General features: G+C 31.5%; 1 protein-coding gene across 5 annotated transcripts in view; it reads right to left on the bottom strand.

The window, feature by feature from the left end:
- Positions 1-20,986, bottom strand: part of LOC106469421 (dnaJ homolog subfamily B member 6-like) — a 62,101-nt gene that overhangs the window by 4,620 nt on the left and 36,495 nt on the right. For 4 of the 5 annotated variants that reach the window (XM_022398634.1, XM_022398641.1, XM_013929925.2 and 1 more), the window contains 4 exons: positions 15,325-15,435; positions 10,683-10,792; positions 8,792-9,016; positions 2,932-3,025 (listed from right to left, as the gene is read on the bottom strand). In XM_022398634.1, coding sequence (XP_022254342.1) covers positions 2,932-3,025; positions 8,792-9,016; positions 10,683-10,792; positions 15,325-15,389 — 494 coding nt within the window. In that variant the 5' untranslated portion in view covers positions 15,390-15,435. The remainder of the gene's footprint in view (positions 1-2,931; positions 3,026-8,791; positions 9,017-10,682; positions 10,793-15,324; positions 15,436-20,986) is intronic. The other variant, XM_022398650.1, reaches the window with a different exon arrangement.

Here is a 20,986-nt window from a genome sequence, read left to right on the forward strand (position 1 = left end):
TACCATATCTTTAAACACTAATAGAATAAAAAACTAGTGTACACAATTTATAGATATGGGTTGCTTGAGTAACCCTAAATATTAGAATATCAGATACATTTCAAGAATAACTGTGCATTGTCTTAAAATATTCAAGAAGTTAATGACAAGACACACGTGCCCTCATGTTGCAGTATCTAATATAAAACTAACCTTCAGTCTTTACAAAGTGACCTGTCTTGGCTGTGTTTTAGTAGACTAGTATTTTGTAAAATACAGTCACATTTCAATTATTATACATTATATATGTATAATAACTTATTTTTCTTAAAACATAAAACAGTAAATAAAGAAATAAAGCAAACAATTATCTCTTCTAGTTATGACCTTTGTACGCAGTTGCTGCTTGACGTAGGTTGCTAAAATTTTGCACATGGAGGATATGAAATGAAATATTTTTTTAGGTTTTATACATATACACAGTTGAATATCCAAAAAATCATAAGTTACTATATCAATACTATAGAGTTCCACTATAATTTATCAAGCTTAGCAACTAAACTGTATTTCAATCTAACAAAATATGAAATTTTGAGCAGATTAAAGACACAACCTACCTCTTGAAAATTTTGGTTCAAAAGAAAGATATGGCATCCAAGCACATTAAAATGGCTGAGAAAGCCACTTGGTTATTCATGTCATATATAGAAGTGTATCTAAGGGAGCATTTCCAAAAATGGAAAGAGGTAGGCGGGGTGCCAGGAGCAATATCTTAAACTGAAAAGATAAGAGGCTTTTATTTTATATTCTAGCTTGTCAATATTGGTAATTTGAGCTCCTAATCCACACAAAACTATAGACTTTTGACATCACAAATATCTAATTTGAACAAGTGCTGCATTAAACCTACCATGTGACATACAAATATTGATGTTTAACTGTATTTTTTAATATTTACTTTTAAATTAAGAAATTAAGCAAGGTATAATACTAAAATTTTAATTTACAGTTTGATACCAAACTTATTGACATAAATTCATGAAATATTGTCAATAAAATTTTGAATTTGAGGCATGGCTTTTCACCTGTGACCCATCTGGAAAGGGTTATTTCACTCACATCTGTTGAAGAAGCATTCATGTTAACCCTTTTGCAACAGGTACCCATTTAAACACTTTTCTGTGAAAGTCCTTTGTTATATTCAAAATTTAATTAAACACCTTTACTATCAATTCATGTGAAGGAAATTAACATTACAATATATGTTATGATTCAAAGTTAAATGTGACTCACTTCTCTATTTTGGCACTCTATATTTTCAATAATACAACAGCAGTTGTGTAGATGCATGTCTAGAATATAAGAAGCTTACTTAACCTATTGGCATGTACATTTCAAAGATGTCTGGATGAATACAGTTGAAACAAGTAATAACTTTTGTTAACCCCTGACAGATGCCATGCTCACCTTCAACAGATTTAAGCTTTATAGCCCACATGTAGAGGTTACATACACATGTATATAGTCATTAGAAAGAGCTCATTGTGCACTATAATCTAACAAAAGTTATTTTGAAATTGGTACCCAGTTCTTGTCATGGAGTACATGTAATTGACTGCAGTATTGTTGGCTGCTTGATTGACCATAGCACTTATGTTGTTTCTTTCCTAAACATGTTATAGTCAGAGCTACAGTTTAAATTGTATTTAGGCCTTACTTCTGTATTTTAGTTAATTATGTTTTAAGATGCATAATTGAAATGTTTAAACATTTTTTAAATATGCATCATACTTTGAATCAGTTCTCAAGGCTTACAATATTACACAGTGCACGAAAATATTTCCAAAGGTTTGTACATCTCTGCTAGAAACACTGTAATATGCTGCAAAGGCACCACTGACTTGTATCAAGATGAAAAATAAATAGTAAAGGACAAGAAAGGAAATTAAAAGATTAAAAATTTACTATAAGTGAAAAGAAAAAGACCTGAAATTATGAATATAGCCAAAAGAATATCTTTAAAGATACTGTACAAAAAATTAAAAGTTAGAGACTTTTTTCTATTTTCTAATTTTAATCATTTCATTGCATGTATTTTGATGATAATAGCTAGAGTTATTGATGTGGCAGAGAAAATGAAAAAATTAAAATATAATATATATACACCTTAAAAAGCTTCTGATATTCATTACATTTAGGAGGTTCTAGAGATTATGCAAATGAAATATGAAACTATAAGATGAATAAAAGTATTTTTATACTTAAAATGAAAATCACATTTCACTCAAACTATTCACAATGTGAATGCAAATAACTGCTATAGATAAATAACATTTTTATTACAAAGACAATTAAAATAATGTCACTTTTTGTGTACAAGATACCTATAAACTTTAACAAAATCTTACCAGGGATAGATTGTGAATTCATACCAATTATTTGAAAACAAAGTAGTTGAAGTGAAAAACTTAACAAGTCTCAGGAAAAACAAACATGTTGTCATATGACTGTGCTGTAAAAAAGAGTAAGGATTTTCATGTAAAAACATAGAGTGATGATTTGTGCAAGGAGGTATGTTGCATTGCTACCGGTGGAGGGTTTAGCTAAATGATACATCATCATGCAGTTAAATTCACGTGCTTTCACATGAATTTTAGGTGGGAATTTTCACAATGCTGGTGGATGCAAGTCTCTCAGGCAGATTGCACAATTTCAACAGGAAAATAGCTATCTGTGTACAGAGATGAATGATCTTATCTGAAATTTAATCACTCTTAAAAATCTAGAATACAGTATAAATAATTATATCTATCTCTTAATTCTAGCATTGTGATACTGTTCTAACTTTAAAAAATGCTTGCTATTATAATTACAGTATTTATTGTAAGTAGTGTAAATTATCAACACTAATGTACTAAAATACAAACACCACACAACTTAAAGTTAACATACCCTTGATTGAGTGATCCTCCATTGAAGAACCCTGAGAACCCTATATCAAACCCTGGAATCCCAAAGAAAGGGTCTTCTCTCCTATTAACAGCAGCTAAAATAATTACATTAAAAAATAACTCCAGTAGGTATTACTTCTCCAAAGAAATTTACAAAGTTATTTACAAAATATTTCTGTAATGTTACTTTTCAATTATTTATATACAAATATTTGTTTAAACTAGTTAAATGATAGATAAAATTTGACTAAAATAAGACTTAACATTCTTCTGGTACAAAACGTTTTTTTATGCATTTAGTTAGTAATTCCATAATCTTTAATTTTAACTAAATCATACAGTTTACAGTAAATGTACTTTATTATCTGATTCATAGGGAACACCAAAATTAAAATTATTTGTTCATTTTAAAAGTCACCATCATCAGGGCTGAGTTTGCATACATAATCAGAAGAAACAACTAGTACAATTTATTTTTCATTGTGTCAAAAAATGTTGTTTTTGCTTTTTACTGTTAACATTCAGTAGCACAATTTCTAAAAATTAATTATAAACAGTGGATCTAAACAATAACAAGCAGTGTTAACTATTTCAATCAGGTGATTTTTCATCAACACATTAACTTCCACATTTGCTTTCCTAATGTTAATTTAAAAACATTGTTGTCCAGGGTAAGGAGATGTAGTTGTATTACTCTTTCTTTCCTGCATGTACACACACACACACACATCCATAAAGCACCTAATGTTTTTTTAAGATTTACGAATACAGGGGTTAAAGCAATTTGCAGCCACAAATTCAACAACTTGTAAAAATATTTCAATGCTATTCAACATTTCAAAAATACTGAACTTCTTCCGAGTTGTACATGACATAATCCATACAATAATGTTTTTTTTTTAAACTTAACAGCTCAGTTTTTCCATTCATGAAATTTTCAAATTTGCTAACTCTTTATGAGCTAATATATATGTATATTTAATCATTTATTTATGGTTTTCTGGATGTGACATAGTTTTCCTATTCCTGACAGGAAGAAAGCTTTGGAGAAGTGTTGTTTATTGTCATGTTGCCCTGCTAATATGTCAGGTGAGTGTGTTCATGAGTTAGGGAAGTTTATTGTTGTCATTTATGACAGGACAAGCAAATACACAGATACATAGCTAAGAAGAAACTTTTCAAAAAAAGGACAATTTTTGGAAAAATTACCACCTTTAACACACCATACCAAGGTGGCCATATATAAGGGCAATATTTGCTAAATCTAACAGACTGACTGGAAATGGAAAGATTGATCATATCAATTAATGTGGCTTATGCTATCACATTCTTCACAGACTGCAACAAATTAATCAAATATTAATGAAAAAAAAAAAAAAGAGATTGAAGGAAGTAATGCAAGTGTGTGAAGTCGGCATTTCTATATTCCTCATTGTGCTGGTGTGTTGGAAATTGCACACAAGATGTACTCTAATTACATAGCCTCCGATCACCTTGCTTTACTGATATATAAATCAAAGTCAAACCCACATGCCATGCCTACCTATCACATACTATTAATGTTAATAATTCTCTCTGACATTTGCTATTATATTATTTATAACCAACTGAATTCCTTATAAGGATAGCTTATTCTGATGATAGATTTTGAATTATTCAACCTACAGTTTCATTCTGTTGTTGTTGCGAAGTCACCCTGACCAGCCAAATGAATTAGTTTAAACCACTTATAACTTAATTAGAAAGCCAGTCAAATTATAGTAGTTATAAGATACTGTATTCTTTGTGAGTATTATTATTTTGTTCTAAACTAGATATATTAAATAAAAATTTAGTAAAATACTAACAACAACCCTACTAGAAAGTATGGGTAACTTCTAATAGACAAACTTCTAATAATACAAACATATTAACTTCCACCAGTGGGCTGTGTTACAAACCAAATACATCTTGTTTACTGTAGTTTAAATTCAAAGAAAAGAAAATCACTTTTACAGCAAAACTTCTCAAATGAACAACTGAAATTGGCACAACTTTGAATAAAATGTTACAGGATAATTTAATATCACCAACAAATTAAATTATTAAATATTAAAAGATAAGGATCACACTGAGTGATTAAATTTAATATTGTGGAAGTTTTGCAGTGGGAATATTGTAAATTTAATTAATTAATAGGAACATTTCCATTTTAAAGCTGTTACAATATTAAACAATTTCTGAAAACTAAGCTAAGTTTGAAGAAATTTTCCAAAAAGTGTTAAGTGACACCTAGTTATAGAAAGTATGAATGTCAAACCAAGTAAAATTGGTATTTTTCAAGTTAAAAGTTATCATGTAGAAGTAACAATAAAATGTAATTTACAGGTAAATATAGTTCCTATCAATAAAAGAATTTGGATTAACACAACAAGTAAAGAATTATTGTGGTGTTTGTGAGAGTAAATGGTTTGGATATTAAATAAGCTTTTTTGTTTATATTGTACCGAGATGTTTTCTCTGAAACTCTTGTTGATGATTGTTTTAGTGTATCCATGGAAATGAGATAGAACCATAAATGTAAAAATAAAGCTAGGCTACAAGGTTAAATTCTATTTGAAGTGTTTTTCAAAAATATTAATGGAGAAAAAGAAAACTTTTAGCTAAATTACTAATTATTCCCTGCTACACTTAGAAGTTCAAAGTTACTGATAAAGAAAAACTACTCCCACACAATGAGATTCAAATATTTGGTTTGGTAGGATGTTAGAATGAGAACAAGTGTAGGAAAAAAATAAGTGTGATGAAATTAAAGTAAAGTAAAACTAAAATAAAAATATTGAAAGGCATGATGGCTCATACAATAATGGGCATGCAGTTTTTAGCAGGCCTTGGCCCTTTTAAAGCAGAAGTTCATGTCTCTGAAAGTGCCAAAACAACTATCATGATTCTTGTACTCTTTATAGCTGACCAATCATAAATAGGATTGCAAGAATCCAGAAGAATCTTTGTTCCTTGTGACAGTCACGGAGCAGTCTCACCACACAAAGTGATGTAGGGCACAATAAAACATCTCAAGAAACAGTAGATAGCTTCAGTGATCAGACCCTGCTACACAAATTAATCTACTGTAAGGTAAAATTCAGCACACAGCCTTGATCAGACTTAGCATATTCAAATTATAGCTTAGAAAAACTGAAAAGGTTTGCAGATATGATATATATATATTATAGAAAAATGAGATATGTGGTATCAGAATTGTTTACAAGATACAGCTTATAAAACACTAAACAAACAATTTCAGAATATAATTTTTTTTCTTGAAATTGCTCAGTAATTTTCGTTTATTGCTTAAACAGAAGCTTTCTGTAGTATACAGACAGACTACTGAGAATTAGGATTAATAGTTAGAAGTTAAAGACTGTTATTGCTATTTTTTTTTTTTTTTTTATCACATACTTTTAACATGAATGAATCAATTTTCAAGGCTAACATTTTTCAGACCTCCAAAATTACTGTTGATACTAACTTAGAAGTTTTACATGATCATCATGGCCATGGAAACTGCTACAATCACTGTTACTTTGATCTTATCACTATTTAGCATAAAAAACTAAGTAATAATTTCATCTTGCTCTACCCACCAATAAACCAATGCTTTTCTACATTCTCTTTAAAACAAAAAAGGGTCTGCACCCTCATTATACACGCATACTGCAAGTTTTTCCATTCATATACAAACCATAAAGTTTGTCATTTAAAGACATAATAGGTTATAAAACACATCAGCCAACACTGTTAAACTTTACACTCAGAACATACAGGTTAAAGAATCCATTATCATATTATAACTATTGATAATGTATGCATATTTTCACAAACTTTGCAAAATATCAGTAATCATTACAAGTCTTTTGTACACAAAAAAAAGTGATTTTTTAAAGTATTTTTACCAAAAAATTTTCCGTAAATATAAGGAATCAAACTCACTCAAAGTGTTGAATGCTCCAAGTACAAAGTGATTTTCATGTTAAGATTAAAAATACTTTTCTTCATCTGGAAATTGCCAAATTTCATTTGAAATAATTTCTAATACCTCCAAAATAAATATCCAATGTTTTATCAGAAAAACATTATATGTTATTTTCTCTACCCTAACTATATTCATGGTCAGTTATGTCGACCGACCTCATAACCACCATAAAAAAATTAGGACATAAATCTAAATTATCCTTTTTTCTTTCTAGAATGACTGCAAATTAAAACAGGAAACAACAAATGTTTATCCTAAACAGCTTAAAAATAATACTTCTACTTATTTATCCAAACTTATAAATGAAGAGATTCAATACCAAAACATAATCATAAAAAAAAAATAGGCTCCTCTGTATTCAGTTTTGATTTCTAACTGGTGTAATATGTACTATTACCGTTCCATTAACCCTTTCTGCACAGGCATCCTTTACTGCACGTCACAAGGTTTCTCGTGACTTGCATCCAAAATGTAATTAAACTACTTTTTCTTTATGCTATACCAATTAGTATAGTATAAAATCGTAGCTAATAATACATATTTTAATAGTATACAGATTAAGTTCTTAATTTTATAAGGCAATGTAAAAAAAAAAATCCTGAATTTCCCATAGTGTGAGAAATGACATTTTTTCTCTTCTGCAATTTATTTACTACCCCTGCAGTAAGTACAGAATTTAATGTAAATTCCTCACTATCAAATTGTCATCGCTCAGACAAACCATAGTTTTTATAGCCTTCAATCTTGTTTGATTACAGAGCCATCAAATAGAAAATCATACCCCTCTTGCTACACCCACCTGTCACATACTCTCTTTCAGGATTTCTTAATAGTTCTCTCTTACGTTTAATAGTATATTATTTAGAACCAACAGAAAGCCAAGGTTTTCATCTATCACATGACATATTATGTTACATTGTTTTCTGTAAAGAGAATTGTTAATTTCTCTTTTAGTACAAGCTTCATTCACATGGGCAACATATCGACTAGCTTGGATGAATTTATAACAGCTCTTGTCGCATACTTAGAAAGCCAGTAAAAATTGTGAAAGTTATGGGACATTGTCTGTTTTTTGTATGTTATTATTCTAAGTTCAATTATTTAATTTATTCAATTAAGTCAAAATTTAGTGCATTACAACAATTAGTATAAAAAGTAGGGTTAAGTGTCCTAGAAAGTAGAAAAAAAAAGTCCATGTAAGTATTTTATTTCTTGTTTTTGATGTGTATCCTTTATTTATTCTTATGAAAGTAACTAAAATGTAAAACTAAAAAGACCAATAAAACAAAATTTAATTACAAATAGTTTTATACTGTTATGATTTTAAAGCTACTTTTTTTTGGTGGTTACGAGGTTGGTTAAATTGACCAACCTTGTATAGTTAGGGTAGAGAAAATAACAGAAAATATAAAGTGTTACTCAAAACAAACATTTGAAATGTACTTAGGAGGTTTCAGAGATTATGTAAATGAAATTTGAGATATTTGGGACAAAAAATATCATTTTTAATCATAACATGAAAATCACTTTGTACTTGGACTATTAACGAAAAATACTCAATATATTCACAAACAAATCTTTCATAAAAATACTTCATTAAAACATCTGATTTTTTGTGTATAAAAGACTTGTAATATTTCTCAAAAGTCTACCAAACTTTGTGAAGATACACATATTATATTAAAAGTTATTGTATAAATACTTAACGAGTGCAAATGTGTATATAGACTTGGTATTTTATACCATGCCCATTGTGAAAGGGTTAATAGTGTTATACACATATATTCAAGTAATCTTTACTGTATGACAGAGAAACATGAAAGCACTTGATTAGATTACTTAAACTTACTGGAATTGGTTGCTCTAGACTTTCTGGAAGGTTTGCCAAAAAATTCAGCAAATGGATCATTTTGAAAAAATTCTCTGAAGATTTCATTTGGGTCTCGAAATGCAAAATTAAACATAGGTCCAAAGTCAGAGGCAAACATTGACTCTCTGTTGTGGTAAGTGCCCTGGCCTCTTTGACCAAGTAATCCTTCTTTTCCATACTGGTCATATATTCTTCGTTTCTTTTCTAAAAGACAGAGAGAAAAAATTTAAAAGTAAAACATTTTAATATCATTTTAATACTTGAACAATTTTAACTTTCTTCTTTTTAAAAAGCAATAACACTTCACTGTATTAACTTCTTAAAATTATTTTAAAGTTGAGTTAAAACACCACTTACATATTACTTAAACTTTAAAATTACATAAAAAAAACTTTGGAAAATTTTTAGCTACTGATAATGATTACTCACAATTATTAAACTATCAGTCTATCAGCTTATAGTGTTAAATAATCAACTTAATGTTCAAACCCATGTAAAAAGTGTTCACAAATATTTAAATGGTGTGAATTCTAAGATGACTAGATCAATCAGTAATTGTTATGTCATTAAGCATAAAATAAGTTACTATTTAGTTGGGAATATTCTGAATTTCAGTACAGTAAAAAAAAGAAAGTGTTGAGTTCTTCATGTCATTTTATAATTTAAGTACTCTGATGATTAAAAAAAAGATACAATGAAGAATAATGATCTACTATCTATAACTGTTTTAATCGATACTCTGCACCACTTATAATTTTTTTTATTAGATATATATATATAATCAGTTTTTATATAAGCAGCAAATGAACTTTAATAGTGCATCATTTTTGTCACAAACTGTGCATGCTAAATTTGTTATCAGATAAGATCTGTAAGTATACTGGCTGATTGATTATTAATGATCCAAAATAACAACTTCTGAGAACAAATACTTATCACCTGTTACACATGTTTTGCCTTCAGTAAAGGAAAAATAACTGGAAAAAAAAAAACATTTATCACTGCAAATTCATGTTCTCTATAATTATTTTTTCGAAGTGCAATAAATAAAATCCAGGACACAGTGGAAACATAATTCAAATATTGAAAATGCTTGCAATATCATGATTATTGTGATTATATAGGTAGCAATATCTTGTGATGAATAATTCAAAGCATTTTAAAAATTAGTTGCATTACATATAAATGTGCCAATATACTACACTATTAGAGAACACAGTCCTAGTAATCCACTCAAAATAATCACATGTCTGACATTTTTCTTTCTGTCTATTTCAACTGTGTGTTATATCAAAATTTGAAACAACTATTTGCGAGATAATTTTTCAGTACAATGTTCCATCTCTAACAGTGAGACAATCACATACAATATTTAAGGTACAAGGGTGTTTTTTAGCCTTTTTTTTAAAGGTGTTCAACTCCATATATATCCTAATTATGACATTTCATGTATGATTATTTAAAAGATGTATTTTTACAGTTTTTACTTATTCTACATTCCTAAAATAACCAGGGAGTATATGTTGTTGAGCTTCTTCCTTTGTCTGAGGTTTTTATTCATACACTTTTATACTCTTTAATTGCAAAAAGACTTTAAAACTATCCCACTTTTCCAGCTAGATTTAATCCTCAAGTTTTCTTTATATTGTTTACCATCATGTCAGGTGTGATATGAAAACATACCAAGTCAAATTGAGAAACAGAACCCATGGGCCAGTTGAGAATTGTATTTTTGGAATACTAACCTTATTAACAAACCAGTGAAGTGAATGAGAAAGAATACCATATAAAGGAAATTTTAGATACTACATATAAAAACTGTCTTCATATAGTTGTTAACATACAAGTCTTTGTACTGTCTTATACATACCATTTGAAAGAACTTCATAAGCTTCTGAAATTTTTTTAAACATGAATTCTGCTTTTTCCTTGTCATCTGGATTTTTATCTGGATGCCATTTTAAGGCAAGTTTGCGGTATCTATTTTGAAAGAAACAAATACATTTATCAAGTTTAAAAGCAAATTGCCTACAAGTGAGGTAACAAATCAGAACTGTATTAAATATAGTACACACACATATATAGATTTTTAATTCAAAATACTCATTTCACACAAAATAAAGTTTTATGTTGCTAAATCATATGTATAATATTACCTTCTATTAATGTGAAGTGAGAAAACATGTCCCTTCTTTCTTCCTGCTTTTTATGAGTAACTGTCCTCTTAACGTCAATGTCAAATGTACAGTTTCAATATCTTAAGTTCTCTGTTTGCTGAGATAGCAGTAACTTATCCCAACTTAAAACAGAAGCCTCACCTATCTATCCTTCACTTTCAAGGCAGCTTTCAAAGTTCACATTTTTCTTACCTGGATATGTATTTCCCATAGATACTTACCTCATCACACAGCAACTATTCTTCCTGCATCTGCCTTTGAGATTTAGTGCATGCCACAAAGCAGCCATCTCCCACCTAAGACACGTGTTATAGCATGAAATGTACTAGTGCATGATGTAATACCTCTCAACTAACAGGAAGGCAACACATCCTTCATGTGCAGTAGATCCCCACAAGCACTTGAAATTAACTAAAACAGAGCAAGAATAATGTGAATCAGTAGTGGGAAGATGTGCAGAAAGGTAATATTTATCAGAAATACATTTTCAAGTAAGGAAAATGTTAACTTCTTAAATGATCCACTTTGCCAGTAAATGAAGAAGAAGAAGAAGAGAAAATCAAGAGTGAGCTGGTCAAAGATGTGCTATTAACAGGACCCAAAAAGAAGCATCACAACTCAAATGCCAAGACACATGGGAGAAGGCAAAGAGGATGGTACGTATACAAAAAGAGATAAGACCAGTCCTATTGAGGGCATCCACAGTCAGAGCTGTTGAGTGAAGTACCTGACATTACAAAAAGGTGAGTTTGATATTGGGAAGAGTGTCAAAAACATTGATCGTTGGCGTGTTCAACTGGACACAAATCCAATGAAATATGTGAGAATGGAATGACTACTCTGTAGAAATACTCCTGTCTTGTTGAAAGTCAATCCACCACCAAATTTAAAGCTGATGGGATATATCAACCTGTCAGATGAATCCAATGTGAGTGGGCCCAAAAACAAAGTCCAATATGAAGAAGCAAAGGTGGTCTCTGGAGTGAACCCAACCCTGATGACTGATACAAGAAATGACCATAGAATTATTAGAGTGGATCACAACCAAGTGATATACAAAAAGAAGGAAATAGAAACACACCCAATGGGAGGCCAAGAGTTCCAGAACTGATGCTGAAGGTATGCTCCACAGGAGACCAATCTTCTGAGGTAATGGAATCATCCAGAGAGAGATATATACCCAATTCATAAGAGATGCATCAGTGAAAAGATGGAAATATGGATGGTAGAGACAGTGGGATGCTGATCAGAGTGTTGGCATGATCCAGCCATCAAGACATTCTCCAGAAAAACCTCAGCAGTGTCACAAGAAAGAACAGAGGATTCCAAGAGATTTTCCAGTGGTCACTCAAAGCTCATTGAAGAAGCCTCATGTGAGCAAGGTCTAGAAGGACAAGACACAAGAGTTTCCTAAGCAGGAAGTATAGAGGCAAGAGTCAATGTGACCATACACTCCATGTCCTGAAGCTGAATGAAAGAAATTTGAGCCTGACTGAGTCAATAATAAAAAAAGGACTCCAAGGTAGACCAAGTATTAAATTTGAATCAGCACAACAACAAAGAAAACTTGATCAACCAATCCAAATGAGCCACCTCTTGGAGGGGAAGTGACATGGCCAAGAAGAGGCAAGAAAGACCCAACTGTCCAAATAATAGTGCAAATGAAGTCCAAGATTATGGATGTGGTGAGCACACACATAAGGAGCCGAAATTATGCCAATAAGGAGAGTTCAAACTAGCACACCTGATCCCAACAAATGAAACAATGGGTATAACAAATTGTGTAGAAGGGCATTCAAGACATCGACCTTGGGAATCCACAATCCGGGGAAAAGGATCAACAGAGAGGAAGAAACTTCTCCATCTAGAACTGAGGAACCATCAGATAATGGTTGAGAGAAGAAAGGACGCTGTCAGAACATCAATCCCCATTCTTTTTGGAGACAACAAATTGGCAAGTATAAAACATTAGAGAAAGGCAAAGGACCCTCTTGATGGCTCTCATGTCTAAGAGATCTGATATCACAGCCTAGAGACACAGAAGATACTGAGGATTGGAAGAAGGAAAAGGAACAAGAAAAGAGAACAGTGGAATAACAGAAATGAAGTGAAAGGCTGTGTGCAAGAACCTGGATGACCAACCAATCAGCTGTAAAAAAAAATGTCCAAAGGTCTGCAAAGAGAAACAGACATGCCCCTATTGGACCCCATATAACTTGGTACAATGTGAGGAAGTCACCAACAAGATGTATGACAGCCAATCCAACAGGAGTGAGGATGCCAAGAAGTGGTAGATGAACAAGAAACAGGAAAAGAGAGAAGTAACAGGTTCACTGGGTCAAAGAATGGAAGTGGACTCAAGAGATTGTGAGAGACATCAAACCAAGGAGGAAAAGGAGGACTGGTGTTGAACATCCTTGGCCTGTCTTCAAAGCATTAGGATTGACCCTGAAGACTCCAGGGTGAAGAAAAAGAGCTAAACAAAGGTAAAAATGAGGAAGACAAATAGTAGAGAGAAGAGCATCACATCCCAGAATATCTCAATAGAGTAGCAAAATAAGCAGAGACAAGAATCCTGGCTAAGGTATTGAAAAGAACCAACAGGGCTTCAGATAGGGGATGAAGAGATGACAGGTAAAGATGGAGACAGGAAAATTGAGTGCTAAAGTGTGTGACTGGAGACAGGTGGTCAGCATTCCAAGTGGGTAGAATGGACTCCATGGATTGGGAATCCAAGAACAGAAAAAGGGAATGGCCATAAGCTATAGTAAAGGAATCCTGGAGTCAAAAAGGACAAGATATTCAAGAGTGGAAACAAAGCTGATCCAAGAATGTGTCAACATGGACACACGTCTAGGGGAGGAGGAAAAATCAATAATCCTCTGCCTGAAAGTCATGTGATAAAGAACAGGAAGAATCAAAACAAAGAGGAGAAAGGAAAAGTAAAGAACAAACCTGACTAATCACATCCATAAAGAAATGTGGAGGAAGAACACTGTCCTCAGCAGATAAAGAGAAATCTATCAAAAACCCAGAAGGTGGAAAGAGCCAATAAACATCGTAAACCTTGTGGTTCAGTTCAAAAAGAGGAGAATAAACTTCAGACATTAGAACAGGGATATGGGGCAGGGAAAGTATCAACGAACCCACAACATGATGAACTATGAGAGTAACCTCTTCCACAGTCAACTAGCTTCCAGTGGCCACAAACAAAGTAGAAAGTAGGGGCAGTGTTAGCAACATCAGCAGAATCTCGGGAGAAAGCATTAGTCATCATCATGTGAGAATTCATTGGTTGTTGTAGCAATTCTATAAATATAATTTTATATAATATAAGTTATTTAGTGGTGATGTAGCTTTAAGTCAAAAATAAAAAAGAAAGTTAACACTGTGAAAACTCAAAGCAAATCTCATGAAACTGATTAAGTTTAACCTTAAAGAAACCCACCCAGTTAAAACAGTACTAAGGATAAGAATGAAATTAATCTTTAGTGCAGATGTTTATCAGGATCTACTGCACATAGAGGATCTGTTGCTCTCCTATTGGTGAAGGACTATTGTTACATGATGATTTCATCATGCACTAGTGCAGTTCATGTTATAACATTTGTCTTATGTGGGAGATGCTCAAGGTTAGTGACATGTACAAAATCTCAAAGGCAGATGCACAAGGAATAGATACTGTGTTCAGAGGCAATTTTACCTTTCAGAAACCATGCTTTCTTATTTGATATACATATTTATTATCAACAGAAAGAGCTCATTTTCTATTTCCAGCTTGCAATCTTCCATTCGAATTTGGCAATTACTGTGCATGGAGGATATGTTGCTCTCCCACTGATGGTTTAATCATAGGCTGGTGTAATATAAGTCACTACTTGTCTCAGGTGAAAACTTCATTCAAGACTTGTAGCATGCACAAAAATCTTTACAGCAGCAGTGAAATGTAATAACTGTTGTGTAGAGATATAAGTAGTATTTTCTAAAAGCAGAGATTGAATGTCCAAGATGTTAAACTACTGAATTTCACATAAATGTTCTTAAATGGATTTCCTTCTGTAGAATTATTTATTTGAAAAGTATGCCCACTGAGACTATTTACAGTGTTAGTAGTCTGAAACTATTCATTGGTTCTATTCATTAGTAAGTAATTACCAGAACTGTTTTATTATAGACCAAGACATTAAAACTAAAACATCAAAACATTGTTAGAATATATATCTTTTCAACCAAAATTACAAGAACTTACTAGAAACTGAGGTAAAAACTATACAAATATCACTACATTCAAAGACGTATATAACTGATAAAAAAACAACAGAAAAGTCTTCTTACGCTTTTTTTATGTCATCATTAGTTGCTGTACGGGGAATGTCAAGTATAGAGTAATAATCCGCCATCTCTGAGGACTGCAAAATTTACAGTTTTCTCTGAAGTATCAGTCTTCTTCATATAGATAGAACAGGAAAAAAAAACAACTTATTTAGAACCTTTAGTATTAACATTAATTCCACACTATATTTCGGTAGTTCTCAAAGTTAGACTGTACAACTTTAAAGCATAAATTTTAAAAAATCACAGTAACCACTACAATTGTGATCTGTTTTTCCCACAATTACATTATAAACTAACAGGGATAAAACACAACATATTATAAAATAATTTTTTTTTTACTCAAGTTTCTGAAGCACAAGTTTTTGTGATTCTGATTTTATTTCTCTAATTTTTCCATTTCATGTATTTGTTTTATCAACAATATTAAATGTATGCACTTAAGGAAATATTTTACCAATAGGTGTTTAGTGTTTACTGCAGTATGGGGGTTATTTTTTGAAATACTGGGTTTCCTTTTAGTTTTTTAAGTAGCTCAGAATGACCAAATGATGTATTTGTTAGAAGAAACATTTGAATTTGTATTTAGAATTGTAGTACAAATAAAACAAGCAGAATAGTTGAGAAAGTTAAGAAAGGGAATACAAAATCTCAAAGATAAGCTTTCTTTTGTGAAGGAAAAGTATTAGGTTTACTACAACACATTACAAAAAAGTCAAAGGCTAAATACACAAGTATAAGCTAGATGTACTTAATTCTATCAATTTTGTGCAGACTGCTATCGTTTATGAAGCTATTTAAAAAAAAAAAGACCCGTAGTTCATTCTTACGGAGTATGTTGGATCTACTGGTAGATCCGTGTTACATGTATTAATAAGTCTAGAGGAACTTAAAGCTGTCAATCATTGAGCAGCAAAAACTGTTCTTCCATAAGTTTAGGTGATGACAAGGTAGTGTGAATGAGGTGTAAACACGAATCTCTTTTCTGCAGTAAATATTATCATTTCTATTACTGCCTTTCAACAATTTGTAGGAATTTTTACCCCTTTCATATACTAAAAGATGAAAATGATTTTGAAGAATACAGTTATACAAATGGGAGTTCAGCACTAAATACTAAGTGTGAATCTCGTAACTGTTTTCGTTCATAGCACCCAGGAAAAATAATAAACGTTTGAATGAGACTGAAACAGTTCATTCAGTTGTCAAAGTTATTAATAATCTTAATGCTTTATATTTAATAGTTAAGTCATGTTTGGGGATACTTGATGTCCCAGTACAACTGGGATCATCCTGGTTTATAGCATTTTTGTTGTCCCAATCAGAAACAGTAAAAGTATTAAATTGTACGTGTAACTCAATGCAAGTTTGATATGTACAATTTGTCTCTATATATGGCTCCTTTAAATTTTACTTACATAATCCCCTGACAAAGATAGATCACATGGTACAGTGTTCTCTCCCTCTCTGCTACATTTTTTGAACCTAACCTATTATTGGTCAGCAGAAGGAATCGAGATTTTAAGACCTGCCCATCCATGAAAAAGGAAACGAAGAAGCAGCATTTTTCTTCTGAATAAACATACCTTTTATTATAACTTTACAACTAGATAAGTTTTAAGAAATTTGGTTGGTCTATGATTGTAAAACATGATGCAATAAACATCAGGTTACTTGGCAATGGTAAAAAATATGTTATTGTAATTTAAACTGTTTAAGAACTGCTACAGTGTCACTCCATACAGGGGGGAAAAAATCCTAGTTTTTCACTCTGGAAATGTACTAATTTTATTCATGTTTACTCTCTCCCAAAGATACAGTTCATGGTGAGTGAATAAAAGTAACATGGTTAATTCTGTAATAACAGTATGGATGCTGGAGATACTAAACTTTCTTCTTGTTCATTACAGAAAACAAACGAAGTAAAAGTGAAGATAATTGGTAAATGTGTTTAAAAAGTTAAAAAATATTAAATGTAATGCCACAGACACATATGAGAAAGAAATATAACTAGTAGCTTTTGATACATCACAAAATCTCTCCATTATCAATTTCAGGTTAGCTTTTAGATAATTGTAGAACAATTAGTTGTATTACTTATGTTCATCCAGCATGAAATTCAAAGATTTCATCAGTGACTGCAAGTCACATTTAACAGTGTTATTCATTATTATGTGTAAGCATGTTAATTAAGAAAGCTGAAGGTCTAAAATATCATGTAGTCCAGAATGTCAGATTTGGAATTTATTTTCCATAATGTTATGGAGTCACGAGCAACAATTAGCACACAGTATGAATGCTTTAGAAATGGGGCTAATAATAATGCTAAATATATTATAGGCTTTTCAAGGGTTTAGTCTGGTTTGAATTTCTCACAAAGCTACACAAGGGCTATCTGTGATAGACTAGAAGGAAGGCACCTAGTCAACATTACCCACTTCCATGTTCTGTGTGATAGAGATTTGAACCTGTGACCCTCAAATTGTGGGTTTAGCACCCTAACCACCAGGACATGCCAGGCCACTTACCAAGCAAATTAGTTTATATGTTTTTACAAGTTCCACTCTTTCTTTAGTTTCATTAACAGTATTGATAAAAATGTTATATACATATGCTTATTTATTTATTCTCATTTATACATTTTTGATTATATATATTAGAACAATTCCATCATAACTCACATAACATTTTTAGCTGTTTTAAACATCTGGATTTATAAGAACTTAAAAGAGTTAAAGTACACAAGAAAGTAATATGTCAAGCACAACTAGATTTATTCATAAACTCTGTTCTTGTAATTGTGAGCTTTTGACTGCAAGCTATATAACTGTGATAATTTATGAAATGTTCATTTACTTTTCTTTGGCTTGTATTATGTTGGCTGTTAATCACCTTACAAAAAAAACTAGTTCTATAACACTTTCTTTATCTTTTCTTGTCACCCTACATAGTCCTGCCAATATCTTTTGTTTTTTTGTTATAACTTTTCTTCTTAAAATAAATTACCAAAGCTCACTATATAACTCCCTCTCTAACCTGCTGATTTTCTCAGTTCAAGAAAAACATAAAAATGATGCTAGTTTCCATAATTTATTAACTTAATACAAGAAAATTTCTTTTTTCTTGAAACTTGTCCAAATAAGCCATTGGAAAGAGATGAGTACACACACAGTGAATTAGTATGTACATTATAAAGGCAAAAACTCATTACCCTAGACAGTTCACAAATAAAAAACAGTACATAACTGTTTAATATTTGTCTAAGAACCTGAAATTGCTAGAACTATTTGCAATAACTCATTTGCTCAAATTTTAACTATTTCAATTTATGAAAAATCATATATGGATTTGGCCACTTCCACTTATTCTCAGCTGGAAACATCACCAAAACTTGAGATTGGATAAAAATCTTATTTTTTTTACATCCAGCCAAAATTAATGTACTACTATTATGTAATTTCCTTTAGGGGTAAATATCAGTGTCCTGATAAGTGAAAAGGAATTAAAATAATCAATCTGAATGCCATTTCAGGTACACGTGGCTACATAAAAAAGGTAAAACTAAAAGACCTCTAGGGATTAGGTTGGGCCATTAGCACCAAATTATCACCACAACAGCTTTATTTGGCTCTTTGGGACAAAGAAGAGATTGACTGTCACTTTCATAATGTGATCACAGTTGAAAGTGTGGAGAGTGTTCAGTGGTATGATGATGTGAACCTGTAAGATATTGCTCTACAGTTCAACAAACTAACAATTATCCAATGTGAAGAACCATAAGAATTTGGTGTTTAGATTGGTAAAAGCCTCAAGCCTGAATGTTTAGACGTGATCCAAAGAGTAATTTTTCGTTCCGGCACCTATTCAAAGAAATTTTGAGTTCAGGACTAAGGAGATCATTGACATAGCACAAAACGTTGATAAGGCCTCATTTAAAATATTCTTCTTCTTTGACTTACTTATTATAAAATCCAAATTTTATTGGAAAAAGTTCAGAGATAAACTACTAACATGATATTCCCGATTTCAGTTACTTAAACTATCTGGAACATATATATAAACTTCAGGTGATATGATTTAGATGTTTTAAAATGATTAGATGCTTAGGTACACAGCTCTACAGAAGGGTGGAGTGTTGAAAGGATACAGATGAGGATGAGATTTTAAATATTAAAAGAAATAAGCACAAGCTATAGAATTGCAGGTCCAATCTAGTTTCTTTGTTTGGTGTACTTAATGGACTAAATGACCTTCACTCACTAAGTCTTTTCTAATGTTGTGAACACTCTGATTTTTTTATGCTATGTTCTAAGGATAACAGGATACTAGCTTAAGACCTAGAAAAGGAAGACTAGAGTCCAGTAAAGACAGTTTTATTTTTTCAACAGAGTGACTGAGTTATGGAATGAGTTGTCACTAGCAATAGTGAAGGCCAGAACTTTACACAAGTTTCAGAAAACTATGATTTTTTTAAAAATAAAAGGTTGGTTTAAAATTTTCTTATCTCAAGGGTTGATGTGCAAGAAGGACCAAATAGTTCTTTGCTGTCCATATGTTATGTTAATGTTTTTGTTCCTGTTGATAAGAGTCATGCACATTTAGCATGCAGATACCTAAATGAGAAAACTTCAGTGTATTAGAAACTGCAACATTTAAAAATGCTTAAGAGGAAACAGGATGAATATTTTGGTGCCCAGGTTTGAATATAAGGAAAGAGTTTTCTTTACACAACTTGGAATAGGGTGCAAGTGAAAAATGGGATAATCCAAGTGGTCTCTTGTTAACATTAGAATAAAATACTGTAAATTCACTCAAGTGCTAGATAGATTACATCAAGAGAAGGAAATAATGATATTTTGTCTTCTCATTCTGTTGTACACGTAAAATATGAATACCTCCATCTTAAACAATACAAGTTAATGTATACAAGTTATCAAATTTGTTGACAAATATATATTGATATAACACATGGACAACAATGGATCATTTGGTCATTTAAGTAAGGTTGTCCTTGTAGACCCACTCTCAGAAAAAAGTAAAAATTCAAATCCACCCTTTACTTTTCCCTCTTAAACTCTTGTAAGGTGCAAGCCTCAACTATTGCTGATCAAAATTAATTCCAGAAGCTAATAACTTTGTTAGAAAAGGTGTTAACTGAAGCCTACCTTATTTTTTCCAAATCTAAGCCAAGTATCTTTTCATCCTATCATTTTCCTAGGTTCTCTTGTAAACTTTGATAAGATAGCTGTTACTCTACTTTTTCAAGAGAAGTGACAAGATCTTAATCTATTCCTATAAGATAACCCTTCCATCCTCGGAATCATCCCAGTAGATCTAAGTTTAACCCTTTTCAACAAGTCAATATTCTTTTTTAAATAAGTTCAAAAATGTACTCATTATTCCAAGTGAAGCCTAATAGTAATCAGAATGTCTACAAATTCTATTAGTTTCACTACTAGCATCAGAACATTGCCCTAATCCATTTCTTCTCTCACATTGTTGAGTGGGTTCCCATCTATATTAAACATGTAATCCAAATTATGATAATCCATAATGACCTTGGAGTTAGTATAAGCTATAATTAAAGGCCATTTGCCTAAATATCTGTCAACTTACAAATTGATCCAACTTACAAGTCATTTTGTAATATCTAAACATCCTCAGT

The sequence above is a fragment of the Limulus polyphemus genome, unplaced genomic scaffold (assembly GCF_000517525.1).
Source record: "Limulus polyphemus unplaced genomic scaffold, Limulus_polyphemus-2.1.2 Scaffold96, whole genome shotgun sequence".
In the NCBI taxonomy this organism is placed as follows: domain Eukaryota; kingdom Metazoa; phylum Arthropoda; class Merostomata; order Xiphosura; family Limulidae; genus Limulus; species Limulus polyphemus.